Raw genomic sequence first — 21,100 nt, forward strand, 5'->3', positions numbered from 1 at the left:
TTGCATAAATGCGAGATACATGCATTTTGAATGCATGTGGCTCGGAGGATTACTGTACTTTAAATGTCAAGAACTTGAGATCTGCAATTTAATGCTTTCAACAAGGTTCTCTGGACACAAAAAATGCCAATGGAAATTGAGTATAATTATAAAAATCAATGTATGGCAAAGACTGCATCTTGATCTTGTTAATTTTTCTAAAGACATGCGTATTTGCATTACAACAAGGCTGCATCCTGAAACATAAGAAATGTGCATCCAGGAAGCACACAATTCTGAACAGGATCCTCTTAGCCATGCTGATAAAATGCTAATTCACATCTCAGACAGAGAATTATTAACCATTGTAGTCCCAACTGCTCAAGCAATCATTTGCACATGTTTTCCAGTTACAAAATATTTTAAGGGGCAGGAAGGGAAGAGAACTACCATCATCTACTCAGAAACACAGAAGGAAAGCCTCCTCTCTCTCCACGCCCCTCACCCGTCCTCCAGAGTTGGGATACATGATCTTATGAAATTTATCAACCAGTTTCCACAGTGATTCCTCAATGCTACCACGGAGAGGAGGAAAGTGGGAAACAGAAGGCCTGCAGGGGGTGGTGGAGAGTGGGAAGGCAAGAGGAGACGCCGCATAGGGTGAGAATTCACCCCTGCACACTCCACCCGAGATTCCATAAAGCTCTCAACACCCAAACCTTAAATATTTAGCTTTGATTATCATTCAATTTGCTGTATTGCATGCATATGAAAATATTAAAGTGACACTGTAGGACAGTGGGCTCAAACTCATAATCCGGGGGCCCAAGCAGTTCTACAATGTGGCCCACATCTGACTGCTGGCACGTGGGTCCCCTGGCACCAGGCAGCAGCAGGGGTAAGGTGTCCCCAACCAACCAACCGACTGGAGGGGATGGGAAGCAGAGCACCCCAGGCCCAGAATGGGCTGGCTTGGGAGATGGAGTGGTCCCAGCCTGCAAAGGACCTCATGCGTTAAGGGCCCTACATGCTAATACAACTATGCTAATACAACCATCTGTAGGATAGTTGGGGGAGCTGCTGCAGGACACCCCAATATGCCAGGCCCAGGGCAGCCATACCAAATGGTCCTATGGACAGGATGATTTAACACACCTTCCTTGAGCCACAGGGACATGCCAGCAGTGGTGCAGAGGAAGAAGCCAGAGGCTGCTCTACACCTGCTATGCTACCAGCGGTAGCAGGAGGTGCTCTTGGGGGCGGTGGGGGTGAGACAGGCCAGCAGGCAGGGCTGGGAGACACATGGAGGCCCTCCAATCCCCCACTATCTCCTGAGCGTTGCCAGAAAGGGATGCCCACTGGCCCACTAGGAGGCTGAAGACTGGCACTGGCCCCAAGATAAACTGAGTTTGAGACCCCTACCATATGACAACTAAACAAACAGGAAAATCAATAACCTTTTAGAACAGAGACTGTATATTCATTGCCTCATTAAACAAGCTCAGCTTTCCCTAGTAAAGGCAGCATCAATAAAAACTCTTGGTATTCTATTTGATATTTCTATGGCAAATCGCTAAACTAACTGAAAATTGATTGATATCTGAATACAGCTCAGAACACTTTGTGTCTATTTAATGCCTTCCAAGCCTTCTGTCAATGTGACAGGACTGTTTAAACCTTGAGCTCCAAAATTCATGCCAATAAATAATTAGTTCATTTGTGCAGGGATAACAACAATCACTTATTTAAAATATAGCCTGCAAGGACAATGCCACCACTGGAAAAAGGATTTTAAAATGTGCTGTAATTCCTTTAGCTTCCGGTTGAAGTTCTGCTTACATAATCTCTCCCTCTCTCTCTCTTACACACACATCATAACGCAAAGTAAGGCATGTTAAATAACTCTACAAGCAATTATCATACAACCTAATTCTTTTAAGCTAGCTTTGAAAGCATATTGTATAATGCATTCCAATACAGTATTTTACTATGCAACCACAAAGAATCATCTGAAATATGAAAACAGACAAATAATAATGTCAAAAACAGCAAACAAGATTAAGATGACAGCTGATATTTTAAAAAACACCCTGTGGTGGTCTGGACAATTTTTGCTGATGGTACTCCACAAATGTTGGTAAGCTGTCAGAGGCTTACATTTCTTATTAATGAAATTATGTCACCATGTATTGTGAAGTGGGGGCAAGATCCAGCCAGCAATCCAGATGCCACTTGCAGGCAGCATCAGGCCCACGTACTATTTATATCCTCTTACTGCAGCAGCAGTGGGGAGCCAGACTTTTAAAATAGCTGCAGGAACCCCAAATGACAACCAGGCAGCATGATAGCAGCAGGAGCTGTGAGCCTTGAAACCACAGTCCTTTAAATTGCTTCTATTTAAAGGGCTCTGGGCCACACCTCTACCATGCCAGGTAAGTAAGTTCTGTCTCCACTGCACATTCACACATGCTTGATGTACTCTGAACATCAAGCATGTGTGAGCTTGCACTAGGGACAGAACTTAGGGAATGTATACATTACAGGGCAAGGTTGAATTAAGGCATGCAATTTCACCTATGTTAATTACATAGGTGAAGTTGACCTACCCTTAATTCAGACTTCCATGCCCACCTCCACTAAGGGAAGTCAATGGGAGCCTGAACTCCCATCGACAGCTCTTATTTCTAACTGGGGGGGGGGGGGGAGGGGACGGAGAGTACTTTAGTCAATGGGAACGAAGGGTCCTGTGGCACCTTATAGACTAACAGAAAAGTTTTGAGCATGAGCTTTCATGAGCACAGACTCACTTCATCAGATGCTCAGTGAGTCTGTGCTCATGAAAGCTCACGCTCAAAACTTTTCTGTTAGTCTATAAGGTGACACAGGACCCTTCATTGCTGTTACAGATTTAGACTAACACAGCTACCCCTCCGATACTTAGCCAATGGGGGCATCCTGTATATTCAATTTAGTACATCCCTACCAGGCACGCTAAACTGAACTCTGGACGATCAACTGTGACAGGGTTGATGTTCCCTGAAGTGTAGACATACCCTTGGACCGAGCAGGTACAACATAACATTTCTCGAATCACTTTCATGCACTGGAACCTCAGCTTTCATTTAAGAGAAAGAAATAAGCCTCTATCTGTTAACACTTGTAAAACAAAAAACCTCAAAAATGTGAGCTGACTATAAGTGATGCGAACAGATCTACTAGGAGCCTGCAAAGAGCTGGAGCAGGACCTTTGGGAGGCTTGAACAGCTGTTTCATCTTAGTGATGTGTTAATGCAAATTCATTTGTGAGGATAATTTAAATGCCAATCCCATTAACTATTTTGTTCCTCATGTATTTAAAAAAAGAGAAAGGATCACCGATCAGTAGCTTGTGAGTGATCTCCCATTTTGATGCTACAATTGGGTGGTATTCAGGAGAGTACCATGACTGTCTGACACATTCCACAAAATCCAGCCATTTGAGGAAACGACACGAGTTCATAGGTATAATCAAGTTCCCTCAAGTAGGAGCCAATGGAACTCACAGAGAATACAGAGTCATATCCTAAACATCTACGTGATTTTTGAGAATTGCATCTCATAGGCAGAGCTTATTTTGTAGGCACAAGTTTGGAGAATATATCATCTCTTCTTCCACATGAATTCACCCTCCCATTGGACAGTCAAGGCAAGTATACTGAAAGATAGCAGTCAAAGGATATTGTCTTAGAAATGAAATCCTTCAGGACAGGCATGGAAAGCCTAATAGCTCGCCAAATGGGACTGGTTAGAACTGGGGGAAAATGAACCCATATGATAATCAGAAACTACACCAGAAAACTCTGACAAGGCAGGACTCTGTTCTAAACAGAGGGCTCAGAGATCATCTTTCTAGCTATGACAACTATTATTCCATAAAGGCAAAATTCAAGCCCATGTTGTTACCAATATTAGACTGAGGTATAGTGTTGTTCATACATCTGATGTTTAAAATAGCCTGAATCTGGACTGTAGTGGACAATCTCTACTAATTCACTGAGGCAGAAAACGTGACTTGTGACTTAATGGTGGTGGACAGTAATTGCTTCACCACACAGTTTTTTGTTTATATATTCAAAAAAATGTGAAGGCATCAAAAGGTTTAAATGGTACAGCACTTACAGAAGACATAACCACTGAAAAATGAATCTGAGCATGTTTGGAGCCCTTTTCAGTTATCTGCAGTTTTGTATATAATGCATAAACTTCTATGTTATATAGCAATATTTATATTCACTCTGATTTTAAACTCTGTGAATTAAAGATTTGAAACCCATGCAGTTACTTTGTTTATTTTTTAATTTAAACAGAAGTGAACGTTGTGTACTGCTGACATTCATCTTGCTAAAAAATTCATACACTGTTGCCCTATCATTATCGTAAAATAATTCTTTGTTTAGAAGGTTAGCTGTGAGATTTCTCTCATCCTTTTCATTAAGCTGATCTGTGATCAACATAGGGTGAGTGTTCTGAGACTTGAATCTCTACACTCACAGAGCTACTTTAAAATTCAGCCATTATCCTACTGTGTGTCCATTGGGGATCTATTTTCGGAAGTATCAAAACACTTTTGGCTGATTTTGTGCTGTTAGCATAAAACTTAAATAGTTCTAAAACTATTTTATAGCATCTGTTTGATCTGCTATGATCAGAGGCACACTTTTAGAAGAGACTTATAAAGCATTTATCTGTTCCATGTCTATTTTGGAATATATCAACTTTTGTACTAATTATTGGGACAGTACATGAAAAGTTTAATCATTTATCAAATTTGGTTTTGCCTACTTAAGACAACTACAGGGTAGGCCTCAATGTGTTTCTTTTTAGGTAACTATTAAAACCATTTAACATGGTTTGGCACAGAGAGATTGAGAGATTTACATGAGACATCAGAACAGAGCAGAAGATTTGTTGTTCTATCTACACTCTCTTCCTCACGAAGAGGGGCAAGAAAGAAAAGTACAAAAAGTAAGTAAAATGAACTGCACCTGTACGAGGTTTGAATTTAGCCAAGGGCAGGGTTCAGCAAGCTTTGGCTTCAGAACCACATGCAGCTCTTGAAGTAGTCATTTGTGTCTCTGGACACTGCTGCTGCTGACTCATCTGGGACTCTATAATGCGCCCCCTGACAAGAGCCCCCCAAACAAGACCTGGCCACAGATCTCACTTCAGGTGGGCTCCCCACTCCACTGGCAGGTTGCCGACCCCAGGATGCGAGAGAAGTCCAGGAGGTACATGTGGCTCTTTGAGCAATAAAATGCTCAGAACCACAGGAGCACTGTGCCCCGATTGCGCAAGCATCGCGCCCCAGAACTTCAAGGGAGAAGCAAGTGGCAGCAGTGACGGTAGCAGCTCTGGTGAGTCTCTGGCATTGGACAGCTATGGGAGGGAGAGAACTGGAGTGCCTGGCTCTGAAGAATGGGAGGGCAGATTTGGTTAAAGCAGTGGAGGGGCCTGGGGGTACCTGGCTCTGGAGGAAGAGAGGGGAGATTGGGTTAAAGCAGGGGCAGGGGAGCTGGGGGTGCCTGGCTCTGGAGGAGGGATTGGGTTAAAGCAGGAGTGGGAGGGCTGGGGATACTCAGTTTTTTTTTTAAAGTTGTGCTTTATTATAAAGAAAAAAAAAAGCTTGAGAAACACTGGTGTGGAGGGTTGCTGCAATCATTGCTCCCTCCTGCTGAAGAGCCAATCCCCAGGTAGAGCATTTTCCTTTCCCTCATTTGTTCTCCAACCCGGGGCAAAAGTAACAACATTTCTGAGTGGTAAAAATCACTGTGTGCACATTTTTCTTAAAACAGGGGTTTCAAAATATAGTTTGCCGTTACTTACTAAGGGCTGTCTCCTATTCACATTCACTGCGGCTCCTGAAGTATTGATTTTGTAACTGAATTTGGAAAAATGGCTCTTCGGGCTCCTCTGGTTGCAGACCCCTAGCCTTGGGACACCACCAGAAGGGTGACATATTTCAGACTCACCACTGGGGGAAGTAAGTGCAGGGAAGAGCCATAGTGCAGAATGACCACTGGGGGCAGCTGCAGCAGGAAAACAGTAGAGACAGGACTCCACCCTGCCAGGAGACGTAATTGCTCTTTACCCCCAACCCATCTTCTCCCAGCATTCAGTCACAGAACCATGCAGGGGTAGTCTCGCTGCCACCCTACAACTCGCTTGTAGAATTACTGCCCCCAAGAGGCTGCAGCCACTAATCCTGGCCCTGCCCCCCTCAAGCTCATGCTGGGGCCAGGACAACAGCCCCAGTGCACCCCATCCCATTGCACCAGAGTCATGAAAAAGGGCTACCAACCCACAGCCCAAATGCTCCTGCTGGACAGAGGAAAAAAAAAAATCCATAGCCCAGCTATGCCCCTCAGTCCCACTCGCTAGGCAGGTCTGGGGAAAAGAGTCATGGGCTCAGCTCCAGCCCTGCACCACTGCTGGGCTGGGGCCAGGCGGGGGGGGGGGGGTGGGGGGGAAAAGAGACATAGCCCGACTCTGGCTCCGGCCCCCACTTTGTCTGCTATTGCTGGGCCAAAAAATGTGACCACAGCCCTGGTCCAGGCTCCAGATCTGCTCCTTGCTTCGCTACTCCTACTGTGTCTGGGCCAGGAAAAAAGCCAAGGCCACAGTGCCATCCCCCACTGTGCCACCCACAGTTCACACAGCTCCCAGCAAGGAGTCCAAACCCAGTCTTGCACAGAGTGCAAGAAGGCGCCTCCCCAACAGTAGCTACAGTTGTGGGTGCAGAACTGGCCCAGCCCAGCCCAGCCCTTTCCCCAAAGACCCCTGGAGCCAAGAACTGTGACTGAAACCCCCATAAAGAGATGCCACGGCAAGGCAGCACAGCCCTGCCCCCCATGGACTAGCTCCACCTTTGCCACTGTGGCTGTCCCCAGTAAGACCCAAGACCTCCCAACTTCTTGCCATAAGCTACTTGCTCTGTGACCTCCCACTCTCTGCCCTGACCCGCGGCCCTCACTCCACTACCATCCACCCGCCTGCCACCACCATCCACTCCCAACAAACCCCGTACTTTGACATCTGCACCCCACCCTATGCCCCAGCCCTCTCACACACACTGATCCCTCTGCCCTCACTGCATCCCTACCCATATCACACCAATCACATCCCTTCCACTAACTCCATCCACCCCCTTGGCCACAGCAGGCCCCCAACACCACTTCTAAGCTCCCCTCAAACCCTCACCCTGAGGCTGGCCCCTGCTTTCACTCTATCATACTTTACACCTGCCCTAAGCCACCCCCATACTGAAATCCCTGCTGTGACATCTATATCCCCATATCCTACCCAGACCCACTCACTCTGAGTGCCCACCACCCTGCCCTTACTCCAGCATCCCCCATGCCGTCCTGAGCCCCACGTCTCCACGTCCATCCCACCCTCAGCCTCACCACACCATTACCCCTCACTGCAGCATCCTTCACACCCTACTCTCACTCTTATACCACCCACTCTATGCCATCAGCCCTCCCACAGCCCCAGCACTTCCCTACCCCTCTATTTATTCTGGCAAAAGAAAGACTGCAAATGTCTACCAACAAGCTCTATGTAATTTTTGACTCACCCTCAGACTTTTATTCATACAAACTTCTTTTTTCTTTCATTTTACAAAACAAACATTTGCATCAACCATATATATTTTCCTTTTATTTTCCAAACAGGAAGGAAAAACAAAAACAAACAAAAACACCTTACATCACTCAGGCAATGCCGGGTCAATTTGCTAGGTTATAAACATAGTCAACCTACAGAATTTATTATCAATGGAGATACTCAAGACAAACAGTAAAGAGAGGACTAGGAAACTGACCACTAGCACCTTCTACCAGAGACAGAAGCTCCAAGTAAAATGCAGATACTGAATGCAGCTGAACATACAAGTTAAGTGGTTTCAATACAATCTCAAGAGAATGCAGCACAACAGGTACTGGAGAGCCTGCAAAGAAGTTAACATGCAGCTAGCTAAGAAAATGTCACAAGAGGATTCAAATGTCATGTTGAATCAGAATAGACACCCCCAACCCTACCCCAAGTATCTAGGAAGGAATCCTAATACATCCCTCTCCAAGTATGTACTGAAATACACAGCTGACTAGGCATATTATGGGATATTTATCAGGTTTCACCTCCTAGGAGAGGCATGCCAGCAGACTAACCATCTAATCACATGTAGCAATCACATGTAGCAACTTCTACATCCCCTTCCCTGCACACAAACAGGAAATGAGCCAATTACAAAATCTGTTTCAAAACTGTCAACACTCTTTCAGCTCTTTAAAAAAAAAAGTGAATAAACCCATGAAGATTACATAAATATTTTTTCTCTCACCATGTTCACTCCACGCTGGAAAGTGCAGACAAAGATAGGTGGGATAAATTTAGTCACACTGCAAGAATACATGAGTTCCAAAAGAAATAGTTCACATTAAATTCTGTTCATTATGTCAGTGTCTACAGTATGCAGACTATGAAAACATCTTTAAGAAATATGTAATTTCATGAATTCAACATGGAGGGCTTTATCTGTAGGCATTACACAGCAATAATAGACAGTTTTATAAATTGAAAAGCAATATGATGTATAAAATGGCAGACAAAATGCCCTCTGAAAAGCATACTGGCAACTGGTATTCCTGATTTGGACCCAATATTAATGGAATTCAAATTTTCCACTTCATGAAGAAAAATAAAGCACTTGGAAAAGGAACTTCTCATGTCAGGAAACTAATCATTCCCCTCCTATTATAGCCCAAATCTAGCGCTGCCCTTCCCACAGCTCTGATAGATCTGAGAGGCCACACAAGCACTTTTTGAAGCTTACATAACACATACTATTAGTAAAACCAGGATATGATATTACAGCAGTAGCAGGCCATAATCAATTACAAGCTATGGTGAGAAAGGTCACTATGGTAACACAGGTTAAGTCACATAATATGATCACAGGTTCCAAGACAATACAAAACAACATTCCTGTTAAGATGGAGTTAATTACTATTATATATTCTCAGAACTTAAGGGTCACACACACACAACATGACTCTTGTATTTAATCAAAACCCAGACATTAGAATCACAAGACATTCCAAGCTGAAGCTGCTTAAAAGAAATTTGAATGTATAAGGTTTTGAAATGCACATCTAAGGCATAGCCTTCATTGTACGCTTTAGAGACAACTGTATTCTTAGTGAATTAAGGTATCTTCGTGCCCACAGAACTGATTTTTAAAGACAATTTTCTATTTTGCCCCACAGCTCACCCATGTCACTACAGGGCAAAAGCTACTGTTGTGTAGGTGTCAAAATCCCTGCATGGGTTGAACCTCTCATCTGACACACACTAGTCCAGCAACATTTGTCATCTATCATGATTTTAGTTAGCCCAATGTCCACTTATCATAGGTGTAGCCAAGTTTCCCATGGTCCCATAAAGTTTGCTTACAGCCACCAATCCTGGCTCTCAGTGTTCTGTGCTGTCATATAGCTCTAATTTACCCCTAAATCTCTTTTAAAGAGCCCAGTCAGCAGCTAAAGTGTTGGTAATGCTGCTAGATAATATTGACCTCCTATCATTTGGTAAATTCTCTTCTTCAGCACCACTCAGGCCCTGAGAGTGACAATTTAGAGGTGCTCAGCCTGTAATTTTTTTTTTATTCTTTAAATTGCTAACAACATGTTCTCAAAGCTTAAAACTGAAACACACACATTAGGATATAAAATCCCATTTAATTGGTTAACTGGTTAAATGCCAGGTTTCACCTATTAACCAATTAAATGGTGGTGGGGGGTGGCTAGAACAGTCCCCATCACAGACAGGGATTGCTCCAACTGGGTCCAGCCCCCCACTCCCCCTACTCCCACGGCACACTAGGGACCAGGGCTGCTCCAGCCCAAATGGAGTGTCCCTGCCTGCAATGCTGCCACATGAGGAGTTGGGGGAGGGGGGTGCACTACAGCATGACAAGGGCACCCCTTGTCTGCAACAGCCAAGGAGCCATGTGCAGGTGCACTCTGGCCCAGCTGGAGCAGCCCCCATCTGTAGCGATCTTCCCAGCCATCTCTTCCAAGTGGTGGCACTGTGTATAGAACTACTCAAACATCTGCAGGGCCCCCACCTGCTGCTGTCCTGTAGGGCTAGAGCAAACCCTGCCAGTGGCAGGTGGCTCTAGCCCAGGTGTCTGCAACATGCGGCTCTTTAAAGACTTCTTTGTGTCTCCCAGTTCTATAACTGCAAAGTAAAAGAAAAAAACCTCCTGATTATATTTGATAAATGGTGAACATCTAAAAGCCCAGCAATGAGCCCAACTCATATCTAAATGATATGTGATCTTGAAATGTTGGATAGTCGCCCTTTAATATGTGCGGCGCATTGCGTGATATGACTATCTGTGTTTTGATCATGTTGCAAATAAAGTCTTGATTTTGAAAAGGAAAAGGAAGCTTGTAGCACTCCTGCTGTGAAGGGCAACGTGCATTTTAAGAAAGAAAACTGAAATGAAATGTGAAATACAATTAGCATCATTAAAGTGGGTTTGGGAGTGAAAGTTGGGAAGACAGTAGTACAGACAGACATGTAAAGTGTGAAGAGATAGAATATGTAAAAAGTTTGTGAACATCCTCCAGTAAACATTTCATATTACAAATCATTGTGGGTGTGCTGTTCTTAAAATAGGGGTTACAAAGGATGGTTTGACATCATTTAAGGATCATCTCATATTCACATGCATTGTAGCTCTTGAATTACTGAGCTTTTACAGTTAATGGGAATACTAATCTAATTCTTGAACTGAGTGACTATGGAATTATTTTGTAAACAGATTTTTCTGAAGTGCTTAGCACTCAGCACCCTCCAATGTTATCAATGGGAACCAATGAATACCAAGCACTTAAGAAAATGTGTACTTCATCTAAGATGCCTGAATAGGAGCACAGATCTTCTGAAAGTCTGGCTCCACTTAAAGGTGCTTAGCATCTTAATTCTCATTCCTGCTTTCATAAAAAATAATATATTCCTAAAAATATATACATGCAGTCTATATTAACATATACTATAGCATAGATCTGGTGCATACAAACTATGTACAGCTACCAAATTAGGATATAGGGTTAATTTTTCAAATGAAATTTCTAACTATGAATGGAACCGTTATAACCAGATGTAAATATAGCAAACATTCATCATATTTCTAAATACTCTACACCTTTGGTGCTGAAATCTAAGATATAAATTTCATTAAAACATGGCATGTTCCGTTGCACTCAAACTCATCCCCTGGAAGATGAGCTGAATATCAGAATGTGACCCTAGAGTACCCAAATGCCTGAAGCTAAATGTCTTTAAAGTACATTTCTAATTTTGTCTGTAACCATTTCTATCCCAATTCCTTCTGCTTGCCCCTTTTCTTGTTTTTCCTACACAACCATCTTACTGCAGCATTTCAAATTGAAACGTAACATCCTCAAAATAATAGGCTGATGCTTTGTAGGTTCTTTAAAGGAGAGGTCAATTTGACAAGCTCTCGAGAGTTCTAAAGTGAGAGTGGCTGAGCACTGCAGAGGAGGCAGTTGTGGATAAGCTCGGGACTGGATGGGCTGTAGGTCTCATACTTGCGCCAGACTGATGCAAGACATGGTGAGGTCAGTGTGCTGCTGGTGCATCAGGACTCTGAGTCAAAGCCACACAGCACAGAAACATCCAAGATTACAGGGCAGGCAGTGACAACTTTTTACTGGCTTTGATAAACCCCAAAACCATCTCAAAGCAGCTGATTTTACCGTGCCCAATTTTATTTTGGAAATTACACTCAAAGAAACTCTTAAGTCAGTCAGCCAGCATTACAGCTTATATTTTTTACCTCATATTCTCATTTCTTAACCTCTTGTGTGCCAAGAGTAGTATGATATATATATGAGGGATTCCATCATTCTAATGTTGTCATTATAAAAACTAATTTGAGTGAAATTCTAAGGCCTGTAGGTCAGACTATATCATAATAGTCATTTAGAATCTTGAAGTCTATAATCTGTTGAAGCTACAAAACAGCAAAAGAAATGCAGACATATATCCAAAGATCTCACAGGGCATGAAGCAGAAAGGTACACCAGGGACATCCAGCAATACCATGTGAAAATAAAGGAGCTCGAGCAGACGTACCAAAGGACAAAAGACGCAAATGGGACTGTCTGGTTCACCACCCCAAGCATGCTGCTTCTATAAGAGGCTGCATGGGATTCTAGGGAATGACTCAACCGCCATCCCCCAAAGAGTCTCTCGATACCGCCAGAGATACTCCTCAGGAATCCTCTGGCAACAGCAAGGAGGACATGGTGGAAGAGGAGGAGGAGGGAAACAGTCAGCAGGAGACTGGAGAAGCTGATCGTGGAGACAAGGCGTTGTTTGCAACTCTGGATCCAATCCCCTCATCCCAGGATATTTTCCAGTCAGATCTCGATGGTGCAGAGGGCACTTCTCTTCAGGTAAGTTTGTTTGTTTGTTTTATGGGGGGGCAGGAGAATCTGTTACAATTGCTATGCCTACACAGCCCAGGGTCCTTGGAACAGCTTGTTAAATGTTTCTAGGGACAGAGTACCAATCCTGTCTGGATGCCTCCACAAAAGATGTCAGATAGGTACTCTGATTTTTCTAATTAGGTTTGTGGACAGGCCTGCCTTAGTCCTACTTCCACAATACCATACCTTTCCATGCCAAGCCACCAGTAAGTAATCTGGAATAATGGCACCGCAAAGCATTTCTGCAAATCTACACAATGAATTAGTATACATTCCTTATTACTTTTTCTTATTCTAAACAGGCTGATGTTTCTTACTGCAACTTGGAAGAAGCAGGGGAAGGAGCATTAACCTATTATATATGATAGCACAAGCTGCTCTGCCATGCTGTGCTACAGGGATGTGGGGGAAGCAAGTCAAGAGTGTTCCAAAAAGGAATCAGGAAGTTTTCTCTTCCCTTTAAGACAATGCAGTCTGAACTAACCTCCCCGACTGCTGCCCAGCTGTGCAGCAGCAGTTCTCCCCCACTGTGATTCCCACAGAGCAGCACTGTCATGACCAGAACAGCTGCTCACCTTTCCCCAGGCCCCTGGCAACCGCCACTGCCCAAGTATAGAGGAGAGGGTGGTACAGCTGAATGAAAGATTAAGTGGTTTTCAAGAAGTTTTCACAGATCAGCCCCATGATGCTTCCTCCCTTACCATGACTGCAAGGTAAATATGCACCGCAGGAGATGTAAAATCTTGCTGTGGAAATTGATCCAGTCTCATCCTCAAGAGGCCAAAAGTATCCTTGCAAAGAACAGGTTCTTAGTTTGAAACAGACATCCATTCATTAGATGCCTCTGTGTGTTGTTACACTTATCTACATTAAAATGCACCTCCCTAATGTATGGCTGTCTCTCTCTAATGTCTGTCCTTCACTTTCTCACATGCTCTACAACAGCGAGCGTCAGGAACAGTCAGCTACAACCTGTACCTGAGCATCTCAGATCCACAGGAGAAAAAAAAACAGGGAAGACTTGTTTATGGAGCAGATCGAGGCCGCATGCACAGAACATCAAAACACTCAAAGGGAAAGGGAGCAAATAAATGCTTGGAGGAAAAGCATTCTTCAGGAACAAAAACAGCAAAGGAACCCTAAATCTCAGAACCAATGACAGCTTATAGCTTTAATCAGGGAGCAAACAGTGCTCCTGGGGTCCCCTGTGGAGAAGCAAAGAACCCCCCTACAAACCACGAACAAGTGCATGCCCTCCTCCCCATGTTCCCTGCCCTCCTCTCACAGTGTGTGGGGAGTAGGGGCAGTGTTGCACTCCATGCCCAGGGACACTTCTGACTGCAGAAGACTCATATTCCCCCACATGCAACAGCAAGGTGTCCTTGCTTACCTACCCCCTCAGCCTCTGCCATGAACTATTTTTAGTGTCCCCTGAATGTTTTTTATTGAGCTTTAAAAAAAAAAAAAAGACCAGTGTCTTTTATTGGTTGTGCTGGGGTGGGGTTGGAGGTGCTTTCATAAAAGGCAGCACACATAGTTTGGGGGAAACTCCTTAACAGCAACAGATCTGACTTTCATGTCACCGTCCACTCATTCATAAGGCTGTTTTTCAAAGCATCCCTGATTTGCAGGGCATCTCACTGTGCTCTCCTTATTGCCCTTGTGTCTGGTTGCTCGTTATTACTGGCCAGGCAATCTGCCTCTGCCCTCCAGCCTGACATGAAATTTTCCCCCTTCATCTCATACAAATTCTGAAGCACACAAGCTCCTACTACCAGGGGAATGTTGGCTTCACTGAGGGTATAGCCAAGTCAGACGGACCCTGAACGTGGCTTTTAAACAGCCAAATGCACATTATACCACCATTCTGCACTGCACTTGCTCAGCCTGTAGTTGAGCATCTTCTTGCTGTGATCCAAGGTGCCTGTGTATGGCTTGATGAGCCAAGGTAGCAAGGGGTAAGTAGGGTCACCCTATAGGCATCTCTAGGTATCCAATGGTAATCTTCTGGTCGGGGCAGAAAGTCCCATTCTTCAGCTTTCTAGACAGACCAGAGTTCCTAAGAATGTGCACATCATTAAACCGAGGTTTTACTGTAATTCTTCTGAGTTGAAGATCTCCTGATATTTTAGAGGGAATCAGAAATACTCCCTCCACACAATAGAATATTAACAACTCCTTAATTCTGCTGATAAAGTATACTACAGAATTTTGTCTGATATTCCTCTTCTATGTATAAGTCTAAAACAGGAACAAGTGCAGCTGGTTAAAAACACATTCAAGATTAAATATATAACTACTGAGTTTAACAGAATATTAGAAAACTTTCCATGAATAGCTGTGGTATCTCGTGTAAATGGCATTACAAGGTGCTGAGCATATACTGGCACCAATCAAAATGTAATATATAATCACCCCCAGGAACCAATCCAAAGAGGGTAACAGGCCTACTACGTGAGGAAAGTTAAACACAACCAACTAATTTTTCTATCCAATTTTAAAGATCAGGTCAAAACATAACTATAGTTTATTACATGTCTAGCAACAGAATCCTGTACTGCCTTGTCACTGTGTGGTACCAACCTATTTAAATAATTCCCCTAAAGGAACTTTATATTTTTGTTACAGTGTTTGCAATATATAAGTAATATTTAAGTAAGTCATTATCAATCAAGTTGTTCATTCCAAAGATGCAAAAAAAATGTTTTCAGTGGATTATGAGAATTTTATTAATTTTTACATTTTATTTAGATTTTCTGAAGACTATTTGCAGGACCAAAGAGGGAAGAAGTTGATGTAACCACTCCTTACATCCTTTTTCTATTTCATGAGAATTTGAACAATTGCGGTTTTGGCTAAATGTATACAGAAATACCACAGATCTACTTCTGCTATTTTTTAAAGTAGAAACATTCATCATTGTTTTTGGTTTTCATTTGTAAACAAATACATATGGATTAGTGACCATACACCTGAGGGGTTTTGTCTGGTGTTTTTCCCACCCCTACCACCACCTTCTTTATACTTCTATCCGTGATACCTCCCCATAATTCAAAATGGAATTCCTAAAAGAATACTTCTTGCTTAGGCTATGTCTACACTATCTCCCCTCTTTCGAAAGGGAGATGCTAATGAAACACTTTGGGATATGCTAATGAGGTGCGGCAATGAATATGCAGCACCTTATCAGCGTAATGGCAGCCGTGGCACTTCAAAAGTGCCACTTTCAATCACGCGTGGCTCATCTACACAGGGTCCTTTTCCAAAGGAATTTGCATACTTTGAAATCCCCTTATTCTTATTTGGCTATAGGAATAAGGGGATTTCAAACTGTGTAGAGTCCTTTGGAAAAGGATGCCTTGTAGACGAGCCACGCGCAATCAAAAGCAGCACTTTTGAAGTGCCATGGCTGCCATTATGCTAATAAGGTGCTGCATATTCATTGCAGCACCTCATTAGCATATCCCAAAGTACCTCATTAGCATCCCCCTTTGCAAAGGGGGGGGAGCTAGTGTCGACATTGCTTTACTATTTTGACCACATCTACTATAACAAGTTTAAGATTCTCATCCTCACTTTGAATGCTCTTCTAAGCTCTGCCTCCACTGTTTGCTCATCTCCTATTGTTTTTGTCCCACCTCTCAGACAGTTGACAGCCTCAGCCATGCTTTTACCAAATTCTCACACAAACACCCCTCTATCTTCTTCCACATGCAACAGTCTGATGAATACCTGCTTTTGCAGACCTAACTCTGCTGCAAACTCTTCAATACATCTAGGAAAAATTATAGCTAGGCTTTAGGGTAGAAAGTTTGTCATTTTCTTCTCCGTCCTACAATTTATATTCTGCTTGTCTTAATAGGCTATAAGTTCTTCAGGGCAGAGACTCTGTATTGTGCACGTGACCTAGCCAAAAGGAGCCCTGACAGCCCTTTAGCAAAACAAGTAATAATATTCAATTAAGAAAATTACAGTTTAAAAATTGATACTTACAGCCATAATTAATTCGAAAGGGTGCTTATACACCCGCACGGGGGACTGATATTTCTGCACCATGGTTGTGAGTTATTCAGATCTGAAAAACAAATTGAAAATGTCATTGTAACATGCGGGAGGCCAGTTTTACTCTTCAGTGCTGTTAGAGAGATTCCTCACCCAATCACTTTGTTTTCAGAATCCAGCTGAAGCTTTTTTCCTAAGCTTATAGCTGAAGTAAAGTATACAGATTTGCCACCATAAAAATGCTTTGTTTGCAGTTAGGTTTTTAAAACACAGACAGATGTGCAGCACTACAGAAGTTCATGGGTTGGGGCTTTACCGTTTGTTGTTCCTACTGTAGCATCTGAGGAACTATATGAGACAGCAAGCAAATGTTACATTTTAGGCATTCCCAAAATGTAAAAAACGCCCAGCAAATTAGTATGTTCTCATCAAGCCATTTTAGTAACATGTTGTTTGAACATTTTAAAAACACTCATTCAGAAATAAGCATTACAAGTATTATCAATACAGGCACATACTATTAGATACAAAAAGCCCTGTCCAAATTAGTTATACAGTTCCACTGTACAAAACCATGCAAAACTCATAATTTGTAGTCTATTATTGTATCCCACCAATCTGGCTCTCAGATGGGGATTACAAATATACCTGAAAGAATAATTTTAAACAATTAAGAAACAAGGTCCTGAATTTTATTTTCTAATATGTATAAAATCCCAAGAAGAAGTTTCATAGTAACAGAGAGGAAGCCATGCTAGTCTATACGCTATCAAAACAAAATGCAGTCAAGTAGCACTTTAAAGTCTTTAAAGTGCTACTTGACTGCTTTTCAAGAAGTTTCAGAGACGTTTTCTGCTTTTTCTTCTGAAATTAAATAAATATTCTATTTAAATAGGATTAGCGTAACCATCACCTTTTTTTCAGGCATGAAAGGAATACAGGGCACTGATGGATCAACTAAATTGATGATGAGGAGAGAAGGAAATAAGTCTTAAGTAAAATATGAATACATTAAATACACACATGGACAAATTCTTTCCGGGCATAAGCAAAAGCAATTATGTTCACTTATACCAGTAATGAATGTGGTCCATCAAGTTCTTCTTTAAACACACTGGCCTTGTTTATACTACAGAGATCTTTCGAAAGACGATATTCTAGAAGATCTCTTCTTGAAGATCTTCTTTTGAAAGAGCGTGTTCACACACAAAAAAGCTGACTGAAAGATAAATCTGATCTTTCAATAGAGAGCATGCACACAACCCCGGCTCTTTTGAAAGAACGGACCAGGGACCAAAAAAATCCAGAACCTTTTGAAAAAAGGTACAGCAGAGTGTCTATGCTTTTTTTTTTTTTGAAAGACACTTTTGAAAGGAGGTGTCTTCCTGATGTGGGCGCAGAAGAGGGCTTGCAGAAGAAGAGCCACATTCTTTTGATTTTGGATCGAAAGAGAGCATTTTGTGTATGGATGATCCGTGTCTTCTTTTGAAAAAGGGCCTGATTTTCTGAAGTAACTTGCTCGTGTAGATGTGGCCATTAAGTCTTATGAAAAATACTAGCTTCAGTACTAAAGGATGGTTTAAGACACATGCAATGTTAACATTTTTAAACAGAAACATCCATGCTTCTCATTAATACTAATATGCTCGTACATGGTCTATAATATTTGTTCAAACTCATCAACTTCAGATGAACAGTACGATGGACAGAAGACTCACTTAACAGAAACGTGATGCAACAAATGCTAAAGCAGGTGATAGGGAAAATCTGGTAAGAGATTATATTACATTAAAGATTATATCCAAGTGATGAAGTCATCCATCTACAGTCATCCTGGATGAATTTGGATTTATTTTAAAAATAAATACCTGAAAGTGCACTAATAAATAGTCTATAATTTTTAACTCAATAAAAAATTACAAATGCATTTTCTGTGGAGAATTTCTATATTGTTTCTCATTGCAGATGGGAAATCTGTACAGTATGTGTTTGCCTGATTAGTTGAATTAACTCAGTAAACACATTTAAAAAAAGGTAACAAGTACAAAGCCATGGAAACTAGACATGAAATAGAGGTCTCCTGACATCAGCTAAGAGAATTCTTAGGCTGCTTTTAAAAGCATAAATGTGGCAGTCTCATATACATAACATCTCTCAAAGTAGTACCTGCTTAGTGTCCATGGAAAGCATAGTTTCTATTGTTACAGCAAGACAATACAAATGTATAATTCAGCCTTTCCAACACCAACCCTCAAAATACCAAAGGAATGTTAACAGCCTCTTCTAAGAGTTTTTAAATTATATGTTAAACTAACAAATATATGGTAAGATTCTAAAAGCCAGGAATATGGTGGGGGTTCATCTGAAAACAAGAGACACTTTAAAAGCTATTTGACAAATGATTGAAAGCTACAAAACCTAGAGTGCAAGAAAAAAAGAGTACAGATGGGGCAGATTCTTTATGTCAAAAGCATCTTTCTAGCTTTACCAAAGCAGCTTTCCTGAACAAAATGTAGGTACAAACCAACAGACATAAAATCCACTTTCCCACCAAACTACAAAGCTCTCAAGACTTTAGAGAAAACTTGGAAAGACTTTTCAAAGTAACAGTTCATATCTGACATTTTGGTGTTTCTGTCTACAATAAAGAAGCTTTCTTAAAGGGGAGACAAAAATCACCTTTAAACTGGGGGAGCGTGTTTCTCCCCCAGGGCAGGGACTGTTTTCTTCAGATGGGGATATATTTTTTCCCCCTTCCAAGAGATGTGGGGAAGAGGGAAAACTCAATAGAGCTGGACAGAGAATGCAGGAGAAAGAAGCTTCTCCCTTATAATGCCTCATGGTAGCAGAAAGAGGAGCACAAGAAAACACCCAAAGCAGCGTAGACAGAGGCAGAAAGAGACATAGGGGAAGCAGTGAGGGGGTGAAAGGGGGAAGACGACTGTACCTTTTGCTTCCTCCCCTTCCCTGGCAGAATGAGGGTGCGAGCAGCGTGAAAGTATAACAGACAGGAGGGAATAAATGGGGAACCAGAGGGGGACTCTGAACAGAAGAAAACAGGAGGAAGCAGTAAGGGGAAGTTCTTGGGGAGCGGAAGGAAGAGTAAGGAACCTACAGCATTTTAGGGGGAAGTCTGAACACTACAAGGCCCGTGGACCCAAGCGGGGGGAGCAGCGTGAAGGGGGTAAAGGACTGAGAAGGGGCAGGAGGGAGGTAGAGCCGGCAGTGGGAGAGGGGGCCCTGGAAAAGGAAAAGGGGGTCCCAGCAGGGTGTGGGTCGCAGGAGAGGGCGCGGGGCGGAGGAGAGGTGCAGCGGGGAGAGGGGCAGGGAAGGGGCACGGGGCAGCTGCCGCCGATACAGGAAGAAAGGGGGCGACACACGGGGGAGAAGCTCGGGGAGACGGGAGAGGCGGAGGGGGCCCAGGGGAGGGCGGAGCTGAGGGGACCCGCGGTGAGAGCGCAGGGGAGGAAAGGGGCTGCGGGGTCGGCGAGGAGGGCGAGGGGAGCCCCGGGGGGCGGGGGAGGCCACTCGGCGCCACCCACTCACCTCCTGTCACAAAGGCCGCCTGGGTGCTGGTCTCATGTCGGCGCCGCCGCCGCCGGCCGGTTCCGGAGAGGGCGGAGAGGCAGCGGCCGCCTGTTGTCACTCGTGTCCAGGGAAAGAAGAGAGCTGGCCGCCTGCCAACTCGCGCGCATGCGCACCCTGAAGGCCTCGCGCACGCAACCGGCGGAGCGCGGCTCCCGAGTTAGGTACTGCGCATGCCCCGCCTGCGTCCGGCTTCGGCCCGGGACGGCCGCCCGGCTTGGCAGTTTTGCGCGTGCGCAGCTGAGCGACGCGCTGATCCCAGCTGTCACTCCTGCGCGTGCGCTCGCGTGATTGACGGGGGTAGGATTTGTCAGTTCCTCGTGCTGCCTCCAGGCCTGAGGCTGGTAGCACGTGTTCCTGCAGGGGACGGGAGCGCCAGTGGCTCAGCCCCAGGCTCCTCTGTGCAGCTCCTCCCTCTCCTCATCCTTACCCAGCCTGTAGATCCTCTGGACGAGTAACACCCAAAGCTGTCCCGGCCCTTGGCCACTGGGGAGACCACCCAGGCCCTCCACTGTGATGGCTGCAGAGGGGCTGCTCCATCCCGTCCCGTGGATGGGACACTGCCCCATCGTGATGGGAGCCTTCAGGTCCCAGGACAGCCTGATGGATTATCTGGAGTTGGGGTTGGTGCAGGGTAGCAGCAGAGGTCAGCCCCTGCCTGCCCACTCTCTGGAAGTGGGAGCCCAGAAAGTGGAGCAATGTGCACAGCTCCTGCCCTCTCCCGCACAAGTCCAAGGTCACGCTGCTGCACCTCAGTGATGGGCAGTGTGGTGCCCATGGCCTGACCCCAGCACACTGCTATACCTATCTCATAGAAGGGGCAGGACTTTAGGGTGCAGAGATACTGCAGGCGTTATGACCATTGACCTTATAAACCTAGTGGTGTGAGCTCAATCTTTGAGGAGGCCAGTTGAGGGCCCAGAACAAGCAGATTTGAAAAATAAAAACACTGCTACAAGAGGGTAGGGGAGTGG

At 43.9% G+C, this 21,100-nt stretch overlaps 1 protein-coding gene across 3 annotated transcripts in view; it reads right to left on the minus strand.

Moving 5' to 3' along the window:
- Window positions 1-20,224, minus strand: part of SEC14L1 (SEC14 like lipid binding 1) — a 48,341-nt gene extending 28,117 nt beyond the window's left edge. For 2 of the 3 annotated variants that reach the window (XM_075014571.1, XM_075014573.1), the window contains exons 1-2: window positions 20,088-20,224; window positions 16,533-16,614 (exon numbers count right to left, since the gene is read on the minus strand). In XM_075014571.1, the coding sequence (XP_074870672.1) occupies window positions 16,533-16,595 (63 nt within the window). In that variant the 5' untranslated portion in view covers window positions 16,596-16,614; window positions 20,088-20,224. Of the gene's footprint in view, window positions 1-16,532; window positions 16,615-19,220; window positions 19,324-20,087 lie in introns of those variants that run through there. The other variant, XM_075014572.1, reaches the window with a different exon arrangement.
- Window positions 20,225-21,100: the final 876 nt, after the last annotated feature.

Source organism: Carettochelys insculpta, chromosome 20, assembly GCF_033958435.1.
Source record: "Carettochelys insculpta isolate YL-2023 chromosome 20, ASM3395843v1, whole genome shotgun sequence".
Classification (NCBI taxonomy): domain Eukaryota; kingdom Metazoa; phylum Chordata; order Testudines; family Carettochelyidae; genus Carettochelys; species Carettochelys insculpta.